Source organism: Antennarius striatus, chromosome 1, assembly GCF_040054535.1.
Source record: "Antennarius striatus isolate MH-2024 chromosome 1, ASM4005453v1, whole genome shotgun sequence".
Lineage (NCBI taxonomy): Eukaryota > Metazoa > Chordata > Actinopteri > Lophiiformes > Antennariidae > Antennarius > Antennarius striatus.
Window position 1 is genome coordinate 27,133,613 of NC_090776.1, and position 24,021 is coordinate 27,157,633.

At 40.8% G+C, this 24,021-nt stretch overlaps 1 protein-coding gene across 2 annotated transcripts in view; it reads left to right on the plus strand.

The window, feature by feature from the left end:
• irx5a (iroquois homeobox 5a) overlaps positions 1–21,755 on the plus strand; it is a 30,076-nt gene extending 8,321 nt beyond the window's left edge. The window contains exons 4-7 of one of the 2 annotated variants that reach the window (XR_011033943.1): positions 14,965–15,051; positions 16,032–16,091; positions 16,471–16,715; positions 20,758–21,755. Coding sequence is in view for 1 of the 2 variants with exons in the window: in XM_068304123.1 (XP_068160224.1) it covers positions 14,965–15,008 (44 nt within the window). In the remaining variant the exon portion in view is untranslated. Of the gene's footprint in view, positions 1–14,964; positions 15,271–16,031; positions 16,092–16,470; positions 16,716–20,757 lie in introns of those variants that run through there. The other variant, XM_068304123.1, reaches the window with a different exon arrangement.
• Positions 21,756–24,021: the final 2,266 nt, after the last annotated feature.

A 24,021-nucleotide genomic window follows, 5' to 3' on the forward strand; every position in this document is an offset into this window, starting at 1 on the left:
AAAACAACTGAGTTATTGAAAAGGTGATCATTTAAATTCAAAATGCTTCAGCTATGTAAACAAGTGTCTTGTTTTCACAGAGTGCACACACTCACCCCTTCTCTGCAAGCACCTTGACTCCTTGACAGGGCCTGCTCATTGACCAATCTGCTCTGACAGCAGTGTGGCGCGAGCTTCTGACCCCGTGACTGCAAAGGGTCTATGTTCAGTGGCCATGTAAGGGCTCAGTGGCATACACACTGGGGTTTTCTGCCCTGCCCTGGAAGAGGTGAGGTGTGCACACATTACAATGAATTCACACACAGGAGATAGCGCCCTGCACCAAAGCCCCTCAGGTATGCACAGTCACACAGCGTAAAGTATGTGCGTCTGGAGGTGGAGGGAATGGTGAGTTCTTCCTCCTGTGACTCTGCACAGGTCCCATCTGCACCCTCACCTGGCTCTGCCTTCACTTCTGTCACAAGGTGAGCAAGTTCAGCATGCCCAATCCTGATGGGCCTATTAATGCCTAGGTTTTATGACACAATATGCTACAGTACACATTGCTAAAACAACAGCCAGTCGGTATTGTTCTCTCCCACTTGTGTTTGGTAAATAGTAATAACACAGTAGATGATCCATAAGAAAAAATTTAAAATGAATCAATATATGTACAATAAGGCTCTCAAATAGTACAGCATTAATGGCTGTGAATAAGATTGATGAACTGTTTTCTGCCAGTGACTTTACAGGGTCCAGGAAGGAGGAGGGGCACCAAAGCTGTCTGAATGTTTATTTACATTTGCCCCTTTTAAATGATCCCTTTCTTCTCAACATCTGCTCTACATTACCACACAGATATTTGTCCTAATGACTGTTATAATGTCTGAGCTCTCTCTCTCTCTCTCTCTCTCTCTCTCTCTCTCTCTCTCTCTCTCTCTCTCTCTCTCTCTCTCTCTCTCTCTCTCTCTCTCTCTCTCTCTCTCTCTCTCTCTCTCTCTCTCTCTCTCACACACACACACACACACACACACACACACACACACACACACACACACACACACACACACACACACACACTTGCTCCGACACCAGAACTCACACTGCCTGTAACATTACCATTTTCCACCATTCATTTGGGACACTTTAGCCTCTCCAAACCACCTTGCACAACAAATGGACCTTCTCTCACTGCTGGCCCTTTTGTTTGCTCCAAGTGTTCGAGTTTTCTTCCCAGTTTAGTATAGTCTGATGGTAGGGGCATTTACTTAATTGGATCAGTTCCCAAGATGGAGATAAACAGGGCACTGCCTCTCTCTCCCCTTCCTGAAGTTATTTTAAATGCTGCTCAGTTCAGCGGCGTGTGGAAAGAACATTAATAAGAAGGGGTGAGTAGATGCTGCCACTGCTGGACTCATTCAAAACTCTGTCCTCTGAATTGGCCCTCACTGCACACAGAGTGGGAAGGAACCACGTGCTCGTTGTGTGACGGTGTCTCAGTAACAATTTAGCAACGTTTCTGTTGGTGAAAGACTGTCCAATCACAGAGATCCACTTGTCTCATGATAAATAATTAACTAGTGAGATAGTTGGCTAGCGAGCCAGCAAGCCAGTCAGTCAGTCAGTCGGTCAGCAAGACAGACAGCGAGCCAGGCAAGCAGGCAGACAGGCAGACAGACAGACAGATAGATATAGACAGACAGACAGACAGACAGATAGTTGCATACCAGTGGGAGTGTGTTGGCTGCTTCCTCTTACGGAGGGTGGCTGAGAGCCAACTCCAATAGGTAATATGAACAGAGAGGAGCTTTAAACAGATAAAGACCACCCCTAAATACCTCCCTCAACGCCCCCCCCATCCCACGTCAAACCACTCTAACATACTAACTGAGAGCTGCAAATACCTGAAGGAGGCTAACACGGCCAGCCTCAAACCAGGCCCAAATCTTCTGTTGACCTCATTTTCAATAAAGGAGCCATTTCCAGTCTGATGGATGATTCGTTGGTCTTGCATGGAATGGCCATCTGGATGGAAGGATATGATCACTGTAGTAGGTAGGCTTCACCTGCCACCTAGGATTTTCTGCATAGAATGAATCTTGAAAACTGCGGCTATGCGTCTGTCTGTGTATCGCACCTGAGCCAAAATATTTCAGCTCAGACCACATTAACTAGAAGAAAGAAAAGAGAATGAGAATCTAATTGAAATTTGTACCATGGGGTCATAATTGGCACAGATATTTCTTTTTTAAGTCAAACATGAGGTTATTTTACTCCAATGTGAACAAATCCCAGGTTGCATCACTAGACATAACAGCAGTTCATTCAGCTATCAAAAGCTTTGTAACTGGGATTCTTTGTTGCAGAATAAAGAGGAGGAATCCAAAACAAATCTTTGAAAGAGCTTTGGCTGTAGTAAAAGCCGTTGTCCCACACAACCTCTCTTTTTTGTTTGAGACTCAGATTGTGTTCACAGTAGCTGCACTTTAAGTATAGAAAGATCTGATTTATTAGCTTGTCAGGGGAAGCATTGTTCAAGAAAGCAATCAAAAAGCACTTACCTAGCTCCTCTAAAATTACTGTTTTTTCACTGGCTAATTTGTGTAACTCCCATGGAGAGGTTGGCAAAGAGTTTGATGAGGCATTTAATGATGATTAATGAATTTATTGCCCTACTGCTCATCAAACAGTTGTAGTATATACTACTCTTCCTTTTTTCTGATATGTTGTGTAAGCTCCAAAGCAACTGAGGTGCCACATTGAGGCTTTTGTCCTCTACAGTGGTTGCTCCCTTTGGATGTTAACCTGCCTGATGTCATGGGCATGAGAATGAGAGGTTAAGCTTGAAATGCACGCTACGTATGTTCTCAATTTTCAGTTTGATGACTTCTATGGGAAAACTTGCAAGGTATGCAGATCCACATGCCTTCCATCACCACCAACACCAAGACAACAACCTCTCAAAGCACCACCACCTAGTAGAGAACATGACATACAAACACAGAACTTGCTATAACATCTAAAAAAAATAGCAACACACACTCTACGTAGGAGGGACAACTATGTTGAAAAATGAAGGCGTAGTGTTCACTCATGACATTATTCTGTTCAAACAAGGCCTGCTCTGCATCACAAATGATGATTAATGGCTGAGGGGTTTGTCAGTGGGCTTGTGAAGCGATCAGTATGGGGTCAAAAGCACTTCTACATATTTGCTAAATAAGTCCACCCCCTCCATCCAGTCTGCTCCCATAACTCTGGGGTCACGCATCTTTCCCTTCAACATTGTATGGGATGTTTACACTTGATTACACCCCGTGCCTCTCTATCCCTTGCTCTCTGGCCAACTGTGCTTGATTAAGTTCTTGCTTGTTCACCATTGCTGACAACTAAAGAATGCATTGTTGCACCCCCCCCACCGCAACACACACACACACACACACACACACACACACACACACACACACACACACATACACACACACATTCATAGATCGACTCACATCCCCACCCCCACCATCACCCATTTTGAGATCAGCTCCCTGGATAGGCTGTTTCTGTATTCACTGATTCATTAGGTTGGTCCCTTAAATACATCAAAGAGCTCCTTCCCTCACACAATAAACCAATAAAAGCAATTATAATCCCATATCTCTCAGGCAATGCTGATCTCTCGGGTGTTAACGTTAGATAATGAAAGTGTTTGATGACATAAGTTTTCAGAGAAAGCTCACTTTCTGTCTCTTTCTAGTGTGCATATTCTTTTACCAATGGTGGTTCTTTTAAAATAGCACATGCCACAGTTTCCCCTCATATGGCATGCATATAATTTGTCCATCTATCGTAACCCCAGAATTTGCAGTTAAAATTAGGAGATATATAAAGACTTTGCAAGTGTATTTAGGAGTCCCCACAAACCTAGCAATGCTTTGGGTCTCATGCGATCTACACTAAATATTACCAGTTAAAGTTCTTCAAATATTTATTGCCCTCCCTTGCTTTCGCCCTCTTTCTGTTTGATGGAGTGGATGAACAGTTTTAGGTAGTTGGATGATGCTGGCACTGATGACCTCCTCTGCTTGCACAGTGGAGATGAAAAGCATTTGTCAAAAGGAGAAAATTGAGATTCACTCAGTGCTGTCTGATATTGCTTTCATTCCTTTTCTCGATATAAGAGATGGCAATCCAATCGGGGGGAATCGGCATATGCAGATCACAGCGATACATTTTTCATGAGCATGTTTCATCACATGGGAGATAAAAAGGAAGAGCAGAAAGTGGTTATTAAACAAAAGAAGGAATCAAGAAAATAGAGAACGTGTTAAAATGAACTTTGTAAGTGAGTGTTTTGCTCCACAAGCCATTTCATTTCTATGGTAAGCACATTAAAAATATAGCACTTCATATAGTGTGCTCCACAGCAATACTTTAAACGTCTTCTTATGCGGTTACATTTGAAACTAAAATTTTCGGTGTCTCAAGTTAAAAAGTAAAGATAAATTCAACAGTATTATTAGAACCACATTGGATCAATGGTCTAGGGTTGCTTGTATATATCATCAATATGTTATAATCACACAGACTGTCGCCTGTGGGAATCATGGTATTTTAATGAATGATTTTATAGCATCCTCATGCACAATCTTTAGTGTCTTTAGACCTTGTTAAAACATTATTTGAAAATATTACTCATGGTTTATTTAAACCAGGATTCTTTTTGGATCACATGAAATACAGAAATACCATTCACTGTCTTGAAATTGTCTGGACTGGAAATATTTTTGGCATGAATATGGATGAAAATCATTCTGGTATTTCCATGAAAATGTCCAGTTTACAGTTGGGAAATGACTCATAAAGTCCCAAGCAAGCACTTGGCAGCACCTTTGCCCAAGTCTCATGCCAAATTTGTCTGTTAAACTTACTTACAAGAAAGTTAATTCATATGCACGGCATCAAACTATAATATTCTTTGTATTGTAGCTTGTAGTGTATTAAAATAAGTACAGAAATAGTCAGAATTCCACACATGCATTTCTGAAAAGCACATGCACATCATCATACCATTGCATTCAATAACCAAACCATTAATGATGTCATTCCTCTTTCGCCTGACATTTCCAGAATTGAAAACAGACAGTGTTACCATAATTTCAACTGTTAACCTGACGACAGTTCCACAGCTTCCCCACACAGAAGCACATTTGGAGAAATCTGCCCTTGACCTGTTGACTTACAGTGCTCTCAAATGCGCCAGCTTCATTAGCAGGTCACCGGTCTGCAGTCACACCATCATTAGTAAATACATGAGTATTGACACACATATAAATAGTAAAATCCTCATGCACATTATGTCATTGACCGGAGCTGTTTTACTTCAAAGGCTAAAGGGTGTAGTGCTCATGAAGGGTCACCCAACCAATCATAACTGGTCCACCTGAATCAATCAATAGCAAGTAAAACCTTGATTCATTGTCAAAAGTGCATGGACAAAAATGTTAAGTAAAAAAGAAGAAAGATATATGAGATGGTATAATATGCGTACAGTTAAATTGTCCTATTTTGTGTGCATAATTGTTTTAATGTGGGCACTTAAGCCTAAGTGGATATGATTTTACTGTCTGCCCTACAATCAGTATGATCGCTGCCATGATCAATACTTATGATTTGTAACTCAACAGTCATCAATGGCATAGTGTTAAGCATTTCACCTTGTGGGGAGGAGCTCTATCCTTGTTCTCAAGACCATCAGATGGCACATGGATGCAAACTGCTGCATGTAGACTGACATTAGTTAGACATGTCACAGAATGTACACCTCTACTTAAACTAATGTCAAAAAAATAAATTCAAAAACAAAATCATGCATGTACTGCTTTAATTTTAATTGATGTGTCAATATTTCCATGATATTGGCAAAACACTTAAAAAGAAAACTTAATGAAAAGACACTTCAGAGTTGAATGCTTACTTGAAATCTTTACAAATCTAATTAAAGCTGTTGGCAACATAGTTGAAGTATTTTGTGAAAAAAAAAACTAACGAACAAAAATACAGGTAAGAAAACCCCCCAAACATCCAAAGTCTCATGCAACACTACAAAATGGTCTGATGGAATATGGTTACATAGTATAATAAGCTTTTGGAAAATGACAATATAATGGAGAACATGCAAGGAGGACAAAGACAGTGATGATGTGGAGGGTAAACTTGTAAGCACTGGCTAGATGACATTTTTTGGCAACATAAGGGCCGTTTTGAGTATATGGCACCACCACAACTAAATACACACACACACACACACACACACACAAACACACACACACACAAACACACACACACACAGACGCACACATTTTTGGATTAGCTGTTGAGTCTGAGTGACTTAAACAAGAAAGATGACTCTTTGTAAAGTGACAGATGGATAAGCAGAGTTATCTCAAGCTGTAATCTTGGAATAGTTTGAGACACTTTGTGTTTTGGCAATAGATGAACATGATATGTGCTCTCTCCCTGGAATGAGTAAGCTATACTGTTTTAAGTGAGAAGGATCTGTTTTAGATTCATGTTGTGTCACGTTTTAGTGTAGGCGATCAGACACAAACATGTGGTACGATCACCCCAAATCCAACAAGAATGTCACTTTAAGGAAATACCTGACACAGAAAATCGTAAACGCCACAAAGGTAAAATACCTGGGTAGCTTGAACATATATCATCTTTCCACATTTGATATACAAGTCTAACTGTGTAACGTGTCAGCGGATGCACAAGCATTTGTGAATACACTATTCATCAGGTTTTAGGGGAGCAAGACAGATTAGGATGTACGTACTTAGCTGTGATCAAAAAAGAAAACATCAGAGCAGAAGACCCTCATTAGTAATAGTAAACCCTGACACTTGTCAATCAGTCGCTAATAAAGATTTTCTCTTGAATCTCTTGTGTGCATGTCTATGTAATATATGTAATACACACTTTCCCAAATTAAGACAGACATTTTGGAACATGCTGGGGATGTGTAAGAATCAAATAATTTTCTTACAAACATGGATTAAGACAAATATTTAAACCTCTCTGATCTCCCTGTCAGTCATATATACTATCCAGCGCATCATTTTTCTTGTATAAACTTGTCTCATGTTTCTACTGAAGCAAGCTCTGACAACAGGTATTTCTTGACCAATGGCTGGGGTGAAGTTTTACTGAATTCCATCTAGGCTGTCTGTACGGGTGATTGAGTCTGGATCTAAAAGAGCAGGACCAGAGGTACCTAACACCACAAGTGCTTGTAGCATGAGTAGCCTAGTAGACAGGGCTATTAGATGTGAGTGATATGGTTGAAGTTTTTCCTGTGAACTGGACGCTTGTTACTACGGGGAGGGAGGAATGGTATTGTTGCAGGAAGCCACTTGAGTTGGGGGCGCGAGGACGCGTATGACCTAGTAGTTGATATTTATCCCAGGGGCCACATGGCTCTCCTCCTTTTCTCCAGTTGAAATCCACTTCTAAGTGCTGCCACTCTTTCTTTCATGGAGCTCAGACAACACGTGTTCCTGACCACACTCTCTCTCTCTGTTACAACCTCTCACTCCCTTCCACCAAACCCAGTTATTAACACAAACACTGGATGACACTTGTTTGTGTGTTTAATTATGTCTAGATGTTATGTCTCTTGTGAACATATACATTAGCATTTTTTCTGACAGAGTATAATCACTTCTTAAACCACAACACCATGCAGACAGAACACAGGAAATTACCAAATGCAATCATGCTTGCATTGCTCAGCTCCTGTAGAGTCTGCCACAGCCTTTGGCTTTGTGTTGAGTAGTGTGTGTAATCTTTGTTAAAGATGTTTAAATTTAGTCTACTGTACTGATGATACCTTTGGTTTTAAATGTTATCTTTACAGTAACGTAGTGTCAAAATATTTGAAAACTGTGACATATAAAGTGCAATGCTTGATTATTGATCCATTGTGCCTTGTTAGATATTTCAAGAAAAAGTTGATGTCTGTAATATGGAAAGGTATCACATTCTTTACCTGTAAACCTGTGTGAATATGAAAGACCTCCAAATCAATGAAATGATTATGACTATCAGAATGCATGAATGTTTTTCCACATTTCTTTGCTTACAACTTTTTTTTTTTTTTACTCATAAAAAAATCTGTCTTCAGGCTTTTCCACATGCTTTGAACAAAGCAGCAGTGTGTCAAGGATTATCCTGTAAAATATACATGTCCCAATGAAATATGTATACAGCTGTGTGTCATCAATGACATGGCCTCTACAAAGCTTATGCTGCATACACATGAAGATATGTTTCATGGATTCTATTTCCTTGACTTTAAGTTGTGTAGAAACAAAAGAAAAATCATCTGGGGGAAAGATTAAACGTAACACAAATCTATATTGTGTGCTTCCTGACACGTTACGCTGAAAGACTCATTTACTTTATTTCAATAACTTCGAGAATGCTAATAAAAATTCTGGCAATAAGAGGCTTAATGTCACCAGTCACTATTGTTTCTGCATTAAATGCTCCAAATACTGTATCTTCAGGAAATTAGATTGTTTTCCAGAGCATGGGGTCTTAATCTACTCAGTCATTGTTGTCTGAAGAGGGACTGTTTCCCAGTTTTAACAGGCATGATTTCAGAATTCCCAACACCGCAGTGTTCAAACTACAAAGAGGTTCTTCCATTCTCCTCTCCTGACTGTCAAGGGAAAGGAGGTTAAATGAATGAGGTGTGAATTACATCTTGAAACAGTTTAAGTAAACCAGCTTGAATGCAGTGTCACTGATGATTAAATGATGTCCATCAAGATGAGAAATGTATGATTTTTTTTTCCTCTGTTGCTGACATTAAAGGGAAGGCTTTTTTCGATTCATTCCAAGAATCAAGCCTAAGGCCATAGGGCAACCAGATAATCTTCTCATGACTCAGACTCCAAAATCAACACAAAAGTAGAGTATAACAACCCTACCACAACAGTTTGACAACAGTCAAGTGCATAAAGGGGCAAGCATGGTGAAGCAGTCTTAGCTAGTTGCCTCTAGCTGCTCTAGTCTGTGTCTCAGGTGTCCTCTTCTCTACAGGTATGTGTTAGCATAATAGAGCAGTTAAGAGGGCCTCTTGTTAAGGGCCCTTCCCTGCTGTCTCGGCACACTGACTCCAGTGTGAACAGGGGCACCTGGCCGATTTAGCAGAGTTGTGTTGGATTGAGTATTGCACAATGGAAACTGTCATGCAGCTTGTAATGTGTAATTGAACTTGGAGCCATTTTGCTCAAAAATATTCAGACCAAGTTCGATTGGATTTCACTTGGAAAAGCCAAAAGGCATCCTGCAGACTGTTTGCCGTTTTTTTTTTTTCTTTTTAGTGTTCCACCACTACGAGGAGTAACTTTCCCAAATGGCTACATGTCCAGTACGATTGTGCCCTTCTCTTATATCCCCCAAACCACAAACTACCCCCACCCTCCTAATCCCACATTGCTTTCTCACAACTCACCCCACCCTTGCCTTGACAATTGTGTCCTCTGGAAATTTCATTATGAAAAGAGGATAAAAATAAAGCACCCTGTGAATTTATGGTTTCTTCAGAGTTGCCATTGAAAATATGAAGTTTTCAGACATTCGCTATGAAACCCGAGTAAGAAAACAGAACAACCGCAGCATTTATACAGAGTAACCACAACTTAGAGGCCTATAGTCAGTGTACTCACACTTACAGCTTCAGGGTATTAAGGTGTAGACACTTTAGGCGCATACATACACACATCAGCCTACAGCATGAGTAAACACCCATGCAAGCAATTAATAATTTTTACGGTTCCGCTTTTGTCCTTAAGCACTAAATAAAAAAAGAAAACATCCATATATCTACAAATGTAAAAAAAAACCCACCTACATGTAGTTGTCATACATGCTTTTGTATATTTTGCGTTTGTTGATCCTATTAGCTTTAAAGAAGAGTCTGTATAACTTATTCCTTCACTATGTTAACATGTCCAAGCCATTTTAACCTCTGGCAATGATGACACGTCCTATAAAGATAGATAGATAGATAGATAGATATATACTTTAATGATCCCAAGGGAAAACATAAAACATAAAACATCCCTTTCTCTTGGATGGACACTTGACTCAATGGTAATGACAATGCTGAACATTTTATAGTCATTATTGCAATAGTCTAAGCCTCCATACTTGGGAGTTTATGTCAATCCCCACTATCCTTGCTTTCTCTCCCCTCGCTTTTTCTCACTGACAGCTGCTTTTCCTGGGAAAGTGCCTCTTTCACTGACGATAATCTATTGCCATACTCTCATCGTTTAAATGTTGCTACATGGTGAGTCAGTGCTGTAATTCCGTCATTAGCCGGATAATGTGTGTGCTGTCTGTGAGTTAAAACCCTAAGTGCCAGCTTTGGTATGACCTGGGGGCAACCTGTGGGTTAGACTAATGCCAGTCTACCCAACAAACGTCATTTGAGCTCTGTAATGGGTTTTCACCAGCTCAGTTTTGTCCAGATTGGCTTATAGTATCAGAAACTCCATGTGTACTTGTGGACTAAATGCTACTTTTTTCCCCTTTTAATCAGACAAAATCCTTCATATGTTTGAAATCTCAAAAAATTGAATTTTTTATGTGAATGTTTCAGAAGATAGAATTTGTGAAATGCACCTGCTTTAGAACACAGACAAACTTTTTCAGGTCCTTGTGTCATTTTTTTTAAACTTCCTTAACAGAATGTGGAAGTTCATCACTGTCTTGGGCTCCACCTGTTCTTGACAGACTTATTGACCGTGGACAGGTCTGACCTGGGATTCACCAAAGTACACAGTGACACCCATTCACCTTCAGCCAGTTTCTCCATAGCCATCTCTGGGAGCGTTCAACAAACTGTCAAATTAAATTAATTAAATATGCACTAGCACCAAAACATGGGTTGTAGTACACCAATACATTAAGGTGCATCTGAAGACATACAGTCAAACTGATAAAACATGTCTCAGCTCAGTTCTCACCTCATTCCAATAACAAACCCACACAAATTAAGCTCTAAATAGCAGTAAATCTTACAGGATGCATGTTTAAAGTATCCCTCCAGGGCAACCAGAGCTTCCCTTTTGATAGCAATGTGACAAAGAAAGGAACAGGTTTGTCTGTGTTTTTCAAATTTCTTGAATGTACATTATATAAGTACCTCTATATAGATACATGGTTGTCTACCAGTTAAAATTCACAGAGAAATGTAAATTAATTTCCTGTGAGGAAACTTTTTTTTTAATGCACACAGACACACAATTACTGCTTGTTTGCATGTTCACATGTCACATTCAAGTACTGCATTCAACCACATTTGAGCTCCTACCCAAATCTCCACCTGTGTTTGGGATGAGAGCTGTTGCACATGTGGGAACCCATCCTGATCTAACAGCCGCTGCACTATCACCCACCACCTGAGGCCTTACCCGGATGACTGACTGACTGGTTTGAGAATCTCATCTGACAAGAAGCTTAAGTGATTGATCACTAAAGCTCACCTGAGCACCTGAGGGGGACAGTTGGCTAAGGACTGCAGGCCAAGAGGGTGCACCTTTCGTGTATTTGTCCACCTGACACCCCTAGGGCAGATTCATCAGCTCTTGGATCTGTGTGGTCATCATCACAGCTATGTGCATGAATGCAATCTACTGACTAGGACATAACAACTGGGAAAGAACGATTGTAGTAAACCCTAGGGACAGGAAAATTCATTAAGTCTCTAAATCATTCACACTTTGAGACAAGTGTCTTTTCTGTTGATCTTGAAAGAAGCCCATTGATGAAATTGGTGGAAATAACCTTAGGCTGCTGTACTGACTTGTCTGAGAAATAGAATTTTGTCTAATTGGAAATAAATTAGGCCATACAGAGCAGGCCAAATTTTGCAAAGGAAAAGAAATTAGCACACAATAAATCCCCTGCTTCCCATTTCCTTTCTTTCCAGATGCATTTTGTTGTTGCTTTATGTTATCACCATAATGAGCACAAGCAGAAAAACACATAAACCATGAGATTCTTGGAAGAAGTAGTCAGACAAACCCCCATCTCGCTTGCAGCTATGTCTGGATTGCCTTCTGCAATGAGATAGGAGTCAACATGTTTAGCAACATCAAAAGAAAACCTGATACCTTAAGTATAAGAAGATTAACACTTGCAGTGATCTTGAGCTTAGGCTTCTCCAGGACTTTCAACAGTCTGTGCCAGAAGGGACAATTACTGATTAATTGGCACCAACAGCTCGTAGTTATTTAACAAAATCTGGCACAGTGTATAAGCTCTTGTCCTTAAGACTTCCTTTCAAGTCTGGCCCCAGTATCAGAAGGCTAACAGATTGGAGAATGTGACGAGAGCTGACAGCAAAGGCATCTACAGGAACAGTGAAAGAGAGAGGTGTGGAAAAAAAACAAAACGAAAGCAAGCAAGCAAGAAAGAACAAAAAAATCAAACAAAGGATACAAAGAAGCAAACAAACCATCATTCTGTGGACATTTGATTTCCTGACTTCTCAGCTGTGTCTTACCTAAGACTGGATATTTGTGGTGCGTCTGTACTCACTGGCATGCCTGTGGGTTTCTACTGTGTACCCCAGTTGACTCAAAATGATAACTTCAGGAATGCGAAATTGTGTAAAACTCGGAAAACAAATGTTCATATTGTAACATAGTCATAGTACCACACTCACACAGAGACCCAAAAACTTAAAAATGAATTTTTTTATTAATATGATAAATGCGTTTAAAAAGATTATTTCACGGCTATAGCTATTAATTAATGCCACAAACAATCCTACACTTACATGCACAACTCAGTTGCAGAACACCTGTAAAAGGTGTTCTTTCAGTACAAGCACACGTCTAATCCTTACTTCATTGCACTCACCACAGGACTTCTCAGGGTTTAGAAATACACCACTCTTTACACATATATCACTGCCTATTAATCCAAAGTACATAGTGTATGCTTGTACCTACAACGATTTTATAGAGCAAATGTAATCTGCCTGTCAGAGAAGATGCCAAAAGAGGAGACCACATGGGTAAGTCATATGCAGGCTCTGCAGACTAAAATGTCTTTTTGAAAATGCAGATGATTTTATACCTCTAGAACAGAATGGGGCCCAAACAGTTTTTAAGTGATTTTTTTTTTTTTATTCTAGTTTTTAGCCTGTGTTGAAATCAAGTGCTACACATTTTATAACAACGTTTTTCAAAAATAATTCTATAAATGTTTTTGCAGTTCAACAAAAAATACTTTTGTTACATGACTAGGTCTCTGTTATTGTCATCACACACACACACACACACACACACACACACACACACACACGCACACGCACACGCACACGCGCGCGCACACACACACACACACAGGAAATATACAAAAGCTTGCAAAAAACATTTTTCGAGTGAATTCAAGGACCACGATGACCATGAAACTGCAGGATTCATGTGAACAGCATCCACAAGACTGCATTCATTCAAGTACTTTTTTCTCAATTTTAATTTTTTATGTGATGTTGGTGTGCAAAAGTACATTTTACAGGATGCCAGTTGTGTATGAAGTCCTATGGTGGTTGTCCATCTTTACTGTGCATTTCAAGCAGCTACAGCACCTCCACATCTGGGTAAATAGTCATTGTCAAAACAGATATACCGCTTGTGTTGTCAATCATGAGGGTTTTACAACTATGCCTGAACTTCGTACAGCAGAAGGGTTCCATTGCAACTGAAGATGTGGCAACCAACATTGAACTCTGAGTGCTGCAGTTCTCTGAGGCTTTTGTCTCGTAACAAGGAGTGACTCTAACCCTCCCATGACACCTGTTAGGATTCCACTACTGTAAGTTCAATACCGACTCTGTTAAGTTGTGAGGCAAGAATTGAACCCAAATGCAGCATACAGAAGGTAGATGTAAAAATAAGGTTTATTGAGGAAGCTGGGCAGGCTGGGCAGAGTGAAGCAGCAGAGTGAGGGTGGTCTGGTTGAGTGGAAACCAGGAGTGGAGCTGGTGATGTTGATGGTGGCTGGGTAGGCAGGTGATGAAACAGCTGGTACAGGAATCACGCTAGCTTTGATGGAACAATCTGGCGAAGACTGGGAAGAGAACTGGACTTGATAAACTGAAGAGGTGTGAGTTGCTGGGGAGCAGCTGTGCAGCAGCAAAGGAGATGTAGGTGTGCAGGTGGCAGGTAGAGCAGGAGGAGGGGCAGACACACCCAGACACAGGTATCAGAAACAGAACAGAACAAAACACAGAGGAAACAAAAACTGAGCCAGGCATTATCATGACACTCATTCTGTGTTTTCATATGTAGGTCAGATAATCAGAGTGATGCACTAAATACACTCTAGTCTTTTCCTCAAGAGCTTTCACTGGGGCGGCAGTGGCTCAGTGGTAGAGCAGTTAGTCCAATGATTGTAGGATCGGCGGTTCGCTTCCCGCTCTTCTAGTCACTCGTCATTGTGTCCAGGTGACTTTGAGCAAGACATTTTACCCTCCTTGCCTCCAGTGAGGCATTCACTGGTGTGTGAATGTGTGTGATTGCTCCAGTGGTGGTCAGAGGGGCCGTTGCCGTGGATTGACACAATGTTTCCGTCAGTCTGCCCCAGGGCAGCTGTGGCTACATACATAGCAAAGTACAAATGAGGAGTGAATGAATAATGGTTCCAATGTAAAGCATCTTTGAGTGCCTAGAAAAGTGCTATATAAAGCCAATCCATTATTATTATTATTATTATTATTATTATTACTTTATCCTCTTGCCATAAACTATTTCATTGTTTTGAAATGCTACCTTTGTGTGATGATTAATTTTCTGTGCATTTATCAAATCCTTAATGCAAGATTTCTTGATAAATATTCTGAACATTTGATTCATTCATTATTTTCATTCATCATCTCATTTGCTTCTTCCACTTTTGCAGATCACGGGGGTTGCTGGAGCCTATCCCAGTGGACATACGGGTGAGAGGTGGGGGGACACTCCAGGCAAGAGGAGAAAGAGGAGAAATGTGAGTTTCACAAACCCTTGGTCTTGTTCCTTGGAAGCTTCATTCCAGAGTTTAAAGAAAAGCTTGGCTTCCGACCCCTCCTGATCCAGTTTGTGGTTGAGGTGGACACTTATGACTTGGATGTTGGTGTGGTTCTATCACAAACTAATTCCAGGGACGGTAAGTTGCAACCCTGTGCTTACCTGTCCAAGAAACGGTCCTTGGTGAGGCAAAACTATGATATTGTTGATCGTGAGCTGCGGGTGGTAAGGTAGTCCTAGAGGAATGACATTTGCCGGAGGGAGCTTCTCAGCAATTTCAGCTTTGGACTGATCATAAAAATATTGAATATTTAAAATCAGCTAAAAGCTTAAATGTGAGGCAGCCTAGAGGGACTATTTTCTCAAGTCGTTTTAACTTTATACTGAGTGCGGCACAGTAGGGCGGCTCCGGTATTGAGTCCTGCTCTGTGTGGAAGTTTGTATGTTCTCCCCGTATCTGTGCGGGTTCTCTCCAGGTTCTCTGGCTTCCTCCCACCTCCAAAAACATGAACTTCAGGTTAATTGGCCAGTCTCAAATTAACCGCAGGTGTAAGTGTGTGAATACTCGTTTGTGGCACTGGCGTTGCACCTGGAGTGTACCCTGCCTCATGCCATAAGTCCACTTTGGGGTAGGCTCCAGTTAGGCTCAGCAACCCCACAGTTCATGAAAGTGGAAGAAGTGAGTACTGAAGATGGATTTATGAACTTTATACTGTCTTCCTGTCATTCCCCCACCTCCTTTGGTGGGGATGTTCTTATCATCCATGGAAATATCATAGCTTCTTTGGTCGTAAATTGCAGGAGAAGCTGGAAATAGATTGCAGTTTTTACAGAGTGACTATTTTGAATGTGCCTCCAAAAACATTAATTTGTAGAGTTTTTCCTTGTCCTTCATTAAAATATTTGTTTGTGGGATCTGAGAAGCATATTTTTGTTTTTGTCTTTTAAAAAAAACATCAGGGTCACTGCACCAATGGAATGGTTTACAGATGGTTAGCCTTAGCCAACTATAATCATTTGGTAAGTATGAGGAAAAGAACCTGTTTTTGTTCACTCCTAAAAATGCAATGATGACATGAGGTATCAAAAAGATATACAAACATAGGTGTCAAGTGGTTAGCTGAAATGAATTTGTCTACGAACTTGAGCATCTGGAACTGACTTTCTACATTGGCAGTAACCGTAACATGTAAATTGTTTTTGCAAATTAGCTTCACATATGCACGTCATTACTTTTGAGACACTGTTGTTTTGCTAATGAGAAAATATGTCGTCTGTCATACTGTGTACGTTTACATCCAGATGTTAATTCAAGACTCTCGCTCTAAACCATCAAGTTGACTAGATCATATACTAGACATATTTTCCTAGTGATGTATTTCGTTTCAACTGTTTTCAGCCATTATAAGTCACCAGCTTTAACAGAACTGAATGGATGCCGTGATCCAAGTTGTTTAATATCAACCCTGCATTTTTAAAGAAAGCAGCGAGTGATTTGACGCAGAACTCTGAGACATGGCAAAGATAACAGGTGACAAGACATGAGGCGCCACTTCATTGCTGGCTGTAGAGGCTGCCTTGGGATGCTGTGACAGACGTTACATTCTGACAGATCTCCATGGTGGATGGGGAGGAGCAGGAAAAGTAAGTGATTTGGCTTTGTTTGGAGAAATTCCCTCCAGTCATAGTCCTCTCTCATTCCCTAACCCTCTCTGGATCGGCTTTGACAGATAGATGGAGGAGACGTGACCTGAAACAAGCGCCTGTTTGATCATCTCGAAACCGCTTTCATTCTGTCACAAAGATCTATGAAAAAAAATCAAATATTATTAAAAAGATTTCAGTGTTATTAAAGAGAAAATCAGCTCACTGGTGTCAATGCATTATACATCAATAGCTCTGACAAAATCTATTTAGTAAGTAAACTAAAGAGCCAAGGGAGTAAAGAATAACTTTGATAAGTTTTAAGAAGGGATAATGTAGGCCATAGAGAGATTTGGCGGGGGAAGGGGGGAGGAGGTTCTCTATACGTTAAAGCTAGTGTGCGTGTTTTAGTGTGTGTGTGTGTGTGTGTGTGTGTGTTTGTGTGTGTGCGTGTGTGTATTCACACACGCGTGAGACACTGCAGACATGTGGTGCAGACTTAGACAGGGAGTGGTTGTGCAGATTGTGTGAATTTGTTGAAGAAAATGATCTATATATCATATTAAAGATCTTCTCCTTTTGGCTTTTCCCTTCAGGGGTCGCTGCAGTGAATCAGTTTCCTCCGTCTGACCCTGTCTTCTGCATCCTCTTCTTTCACACCAAATACCTTCATGTCATCTTTCACTATATCCACAAACCTCCTCTTTGGTCTTCCTCTAGGCCTCCTGCCTGGCAGTTCAAAACTCAGCATCCTTCTACCAATATATTCACTATCTCTCCTCTGGACGTGTCCAAACCATCTCAGTCTGGCCTCTCTGACTTTATCTCCAAAACCTCCAACATGTGCTGTCCCTCTGATGTACTCATTCCTGATCCTATCCATTCTGGTCACTCCCAGAGAGAACCTCAGCATCTCCAGCTCTGTCTCCTGTCTTTTCTTCAGTGACACTGTCTCTAGACCAAACAACATCACTGGTCTCACCACAGTTTTGTACACCTTTCCTTTCATTTTAGCTAAAACTCTTCTATCACACATCACACCTGACACTTTCCTCCACCCGTTCCATCCTGCCTGTACACGCTTCTTCACCTCTTTTCCACACTCTCCATTGCTCTGGACTGTTGACCCTAAGTACTTAAAACCCTCCACCTTCTTGATCTCTTCTCCCTCTAACCTTACTATTCCACTTGGGTCCCTCTCATTCACACACATGTACTCTGTCTTACTGCAGCTAACCTTCATTCTTCTCCTTTCCAGGACAAACCTCCACCTCTCTAGCAAGGAGCAGATAAAATACACACACAAATCTCTATTATCCTAGTACTTTTCAAAGTCAGAGAGCACTCACACCCAAATTTTTTTTTAAAACAATCAGAGGGTTCGGAGCGAGTAGACTGGACAAGTCATTACTCCCCTCTCAGTGACAGCTTGGCCTTCTCACCTCATCTGTCTGCCCTCTATAAAGACCAGATTTGTGGGCAGGGTCAGAGACCAAAAAAAAAAAAAAAATAGAGAAAAAAACCTTTTCTCACCTTTGCTTTGACACCAGACCCAACACTCAAAGTTTTTATTATTAATCAACAATTATAAGTGAATAATCTTGTTAACATATAGTGTATATTACACACTGAGACATATGTTTTGACTTCAGGTCTTTCCTAGACGTTTTTTTTATATATCCAATCATGCCATGATATCAATTTTCAATAACTACAATAGCAGAGAAAGTTTAAATAATAACAAAAGAGCAAGTTCTGAGGAGTGCAAAAACTTAAACCAAAATCCCTAAAGATTTACAGGTAAAAAATGTTCCTGCATTTCAAAAATAGTCTTGTAGGAGTAAAGGTATCTCATGCCTAAACCCTCATACCTTCCTTCACTGAAACTTCCCTCTGATAATTTTCTTTAATGGCTTGGCTGATTTATAACAAGGTGAAGAGTGACAAGACACCCAGGGCAACGTGGGCAACAAATCATTGCCATGACCTCAATAACTCACCAATTCCTGTTCTGTTCAGTCTTTTTTGTCTTCTTTAAGTCACTAACATAATTTAAAACAGCCAAATATACACATCCGCAAACCGATGGATACAATCAATCACCTAATATACACTATTTATGATGGTCACATTCACACACATGGAAAGTTACACTTCTTCTCAGCAACAAATGAAGAGACAAATAAATGAACACACCCCAACATAAGCCTCTCTAACTCTCTTCTGCTGCTGTACCCTGCCTCAGCCGACTTAGCCAGGATTTACGCAGCCCAGTCACAGCGTCTCCATTAATTGCTGAAAGTGACACCATGCACGGTTATTACACGATTACGACATGACAGCTCTCGTTTTTCACCATTAAGAAGCAGACAAGCCTGTGCTCAGCTGCAGCGGGGTGTCAGCGCATGGGACTGAGTCGGCAGCAAGACAGGTTATACTGCAAGGGCCGCAGCCACAGCGCAGAGTGCTTAGCTTGCTTATTTAATGACACATGGGTGAAGTTCATAAATTTACCATCCATTTACCATGAAACGATCCAAATGGCTGAAACAGGGCTCGGATAGCCGTTTGACCATTCAGTCTCATAAACGTCACAAATGCAGAGTCAGTGACATTTTAACTGTCCTTCACACTATTGGAAAGAAAAGCAGGAAAGGTAGCAGAAATAAAAGTATTTGTAATCCTACCAGAGATTTATGAGAAACAGTGAGTACATAATAAACATTCCGTGGACTGGTTTGGGATATACAGCTACCCTTGCCACTGCCTGTGTATGTGTGAATGATGTCTCGAGCAGTATAAATGATGTGAGAGGGCTCTGAGATCCCGAAGGCCATGGTGAGGGAGCTGGGGTCAAGAGCTATTAGGGGTGGGGGTTGGGGTACCTAACTCTTCTGGGGATGTTCCTTTCAATTATTTTTCCTGTCAAATTTAAATATTTTACAAGTTAAAAATGAATGTCATTTTATGTGTAGAATTTATTCATGGTCCAAAAGACGTTATACTCTATATTTTAGTATACTATAAAACCAGAAAAAAAATCAACAAAGTCTTCTTTTTCTGACTAATATGTTACATTTTTTTTCCAGACAGAGGTATTGCACACAGAACCCCCACACAGATGGGTCGAGAATGTACAAAATCCACAATGAAAAGTCACAAGATGATTTGAACCTAAGACATTCTTGCTGTGGGGCTACTATTACTACTACTACTACTACTACTGATAATAATAATACAGTCAAATGACTAATACTACTGTTTCTGATTTCTAATAGCCAAGGTCACTGGGTTCTTCCCTTTAGTGAACTTTATATGTACATCTTCAACCATCTGCAATAACTATTATTTTTCTTATATTTAGCCCACCCAGTTGAGGCCATGATCAACAATCATCATCTACTGTAATGTGCTTTCATGATCATGATCACAGTCTACTTGCCAAGAAGTATGAATAATATTGTCATGAGAAATGCGTGCAACTTGCAATTCCATGAATTGCCCACTTGGAAGCACAAATGTCTAGGATGTATAGATTTTCTGCCAGGGATGTCTTATATGACTGTCCCTCTCCTGATACAAGAAGGTTTGAGGTGATGGTGGTGGTGGTGGTGGTGGTGGTGGTGGTGGTGGGGTGTGTGTGTGGAGTGCCTGTGTGCGTCTGTGTCTGTCTGTGTGTGCGTGTGTGTGTGGGGGGTGGGGGGGTGAATAATGAATTACTAGGTAAGATGTTGGTCATGTGGGGAATTTAAAGGCATTTGTGTTTGTCACACAAATCAGGAAGTCAAGAATGGCTATTGACACCATCTTTCCCACTAAGCTAGGATTTGAGAAGTAAACACTTCCTGAAAACGTTAGAAAAAACACATTCATACGTTGCAAGACTAAAATCAGTAGGAGAGAGAAACAGACATATTGATAATCACAGAGAGCAAATGCCAGTCTTCTTTAGAAAGGTCCAACACTACTGAAATGATTGTCTTCCCATTGCTGAAGAGATGACATACACAACTGAGTGTCTTCTTTCTTCTTTTCTTTTCAGCTTTTCCCTTCAGGGGTCGCCACAGCGAATCAGTTTCCTCCATCTAACCCTGTCATCTGCATCCTCTTCTCTCACACCAACTACCTTCATGTCCTCTTTCACTACTTCCATAAACCTCCTCTTTGGTCTTCCCCAAGGCCTCCTGCCTGGAGGTTCAAAACTCAGCATCCTTCTGCCAATATATTCACTATCTCTCCTCTGGACATGTCCAAACCATCTCAGTCTAGCCTCTCTGACTTTATCTCCAAAACCTCTAACATGTGCTGTCCCTCTGATGTACCCATTCCTGATCCTATCCTTCTTGGTCATACGCATACACAATTGAGTGTAATTCGCATAAAAATTGTACTCCAATACAGTGATATTTATCTGATCATCAATATTACATGTAAAAATGTCTGGAATATCCAACAAAATACTTCTGCAAACCAGTAGTTAACCATGATGTAACCCAGGGCGACTTTCGGGGCACTTTGATTTGACTTTGATGTTTAACTCATGAAAAGTGAGACATGAGAAGTGTTTGACATTGATATTTGACCTGCTTTAATTTGGGACGAAACACATATAATGTAATGTGGGTATATCATTTTTTTTTTAAATTTCTGTTTGTTTTTTGTTTTTTTAAAGTTTGTAAAATCAGTTTGTATAATCTGAACCTCTTGTTTGCCTCTTTTACTAGGTTGTAATTTCAGCTACAGTTATTTTTACAGTCAGAAATTGAGATGTATGGTTCAGTATTTACGATAAGCTACTAACAGACATGTTATACTATCATGAATAGGACCTATACTAAGATCAGACACTCAAGATAAAAACCATTGACCTCTGCACAGTCAGAGATTCTCTTCCTGCATAGGATGCCAAACTGCTTTGCTGCTTGTCTGTCAGTGGGCCTGTGTCTGTGTGTGTTCTGGTATGTCTATCCATGTAAGTCTATATAACTGGTGCCTGTTTATGTGCATGTATGTATCAAAAGGTCAACCTGAGCACCTTGTGTACACCAATAAAGTATTTAGGCTGTTCAGAGATTGAAGTTGGTTCTTAAAAGATTTTGAATTCCCTGGTGTAGGGGTGGTTGTTGTGGTGGGGAGGGGCATGACAGGGCTCTAGGAATGGACAACTGGGCGTGCCTGTGAGCCTGTTGCCATGCCACGCATCAAGAGGGAGTCGAGGTGCAGACAGACAGGAAACAGATCGTACTCCAATCCAGGGCAAGCCCAAATAGTCTCAGACATTTTTCTATTCTTTCTGTCAGCATTAATTCAAATACATATATAGATAAATCTTCATAACCCTATTAAAATTATATAGATATTTTACTTCCGTGCAATGCAGAAAATGCAACCAAAGTAGGAAATCACTAGTAAGTTCTGCAGCTTGTTGTTGCATGTTTGGCTTATTATTCAGCTCAAGACAACATATGAAATCAAATGTTCTTGAAATTAGTAGCTTGAAGTAGTGTCTTGCTTCTCTGCTGACAGGAGATTGCGTGTTACTTAAGGCAAGAGCAAAAACACTCAGCTGCCAAACTAATGCTGGCAGACACATACCAGACCTTCACTTAAAAGGCCGCATTAGGGGTTAAGTGGCCATGGAAAAGGAGGCAAGCAGCCGCCGCTGAAGTTATTTGGCAGCATAGTTTCTCTCGTCAGCAGGTGCGAAGTGAGACCTGGTGTGAGGAGCAGGTGCTGGGCAGAACCTCGGATCACAGCTGACTCTTGGGTTGTGATAAGCCCAATTGCACTTAACTTACACCGCGAGCCCTGTTTTGACCTAGCATGGTTTGTAAGTGTCCAAGAGGAAGCAGGAGAGTTGAGGGTCAGTGTGAGAAACAAAAGCTGATCCATGTGGATGGTAGTGTGTGTGAAAGTATAGGGATGTGTGAGTTATTTTTCCTTTCATGCTGAAGAATATTAATGTCTACATATTGTATTTACCGTGTACTGCAGAGAATACAGTGACATTTAAATATAACCCACCTAGGAATGGCAGCTAAGGGCATCTTTGTTTTAACTTGGCAAATCCATTCAAGTTCTCATTTGCCTCTAAAACACAAGGAGTGGATTTGGGACAAAGGCTGCCATTGAAAGAAGGAAGATGGAGGTCCATATGATTTTGTCAAACATGAGTTGAACTGGCATTGAACCACAGATTTCTAACTCTGCTGCAATGTCTGAAACCAGTGTTGACACATCTTACCAGCATTTTGGGGAGAAATCATTACAGTGACAAAAGGAGAGGTAAAAAAGGGTCAGAGTGAGGAGGTGTTTTAAGAGATCAGGGTGCATGCATTTATTTGATGATTACCTATTTCTTTTGCTAGTTGCAGACCTAGAGACCCCAGTACCTGCAGCTGTTCCAGCAAACCAAAAGCTTAAATAAACAAAAAATGGTAGCAAAGACAGGAGATGAAAGTGGACAGAGAGCACAAGCTCAGGGAGCTTTGAGCATGAGGCGAAGTGAAATATCGATCATCCATTGACAAACACAATAGAAATTTTAGATGTGAAGTGTTAGGCTCACATCCATAATTTATCAACGAGCCAAATGTGAGTGACATGGAGTGTGGTTGGGGGGAGCACTGAGTATTGATTAGTGTGTGTGGGGGAGTCCACAGTGTAAGGGGGACTCCAAAGAGAAGAGAGCAGGGGGGAGGGGTTGGGATGTGGAGGGGAGGTGAGACAGGGTGGGGTGTAGGGATGCTGAGCACAGGAAAGCCATTAAGGATGGTAGTGTTACCAGGCACTGGCAGCATCAGGGAATAAAAGAGAGATTGGAGGGGAGAGAGAAACAACGCAAGAGGTCAACACCCCCCCACCACACCCTCCACTCATCGTACTCCACCCATCTCCCCACCTCCCCAATCAATATGACCATGTCAAAACATAAAATGCATGCTTTTGCTCTTAAGTAAAATGTGTCTCAGATTTTTAAAAGCATTGATTTGAGGATGGTTCTATTGAAATTGTTAGGGTTTTGCTTTGAACAAAACCCTCTTTGGTTCTTTAACTCGGTTGAGAGGTTTATCTTCAATCATGAGACAAATTGTATTCCAAAAAAGGTTTACTGAAGAAGTTCAACAGTTTACAAGTTGGTGAGTATACAGCGCTGGGCTCTCCAACAGACACAGCAACAAACCTCTGGAGAAGAGCCTCGAATCTTCATTTACCGTGATCTTCAAGGAGAGTCTAATCTTTTATTGGGTTAGACTCTCCTTGAAGGATGAGGTCAACATCAGGATGTTCATTGACCATGATCTTG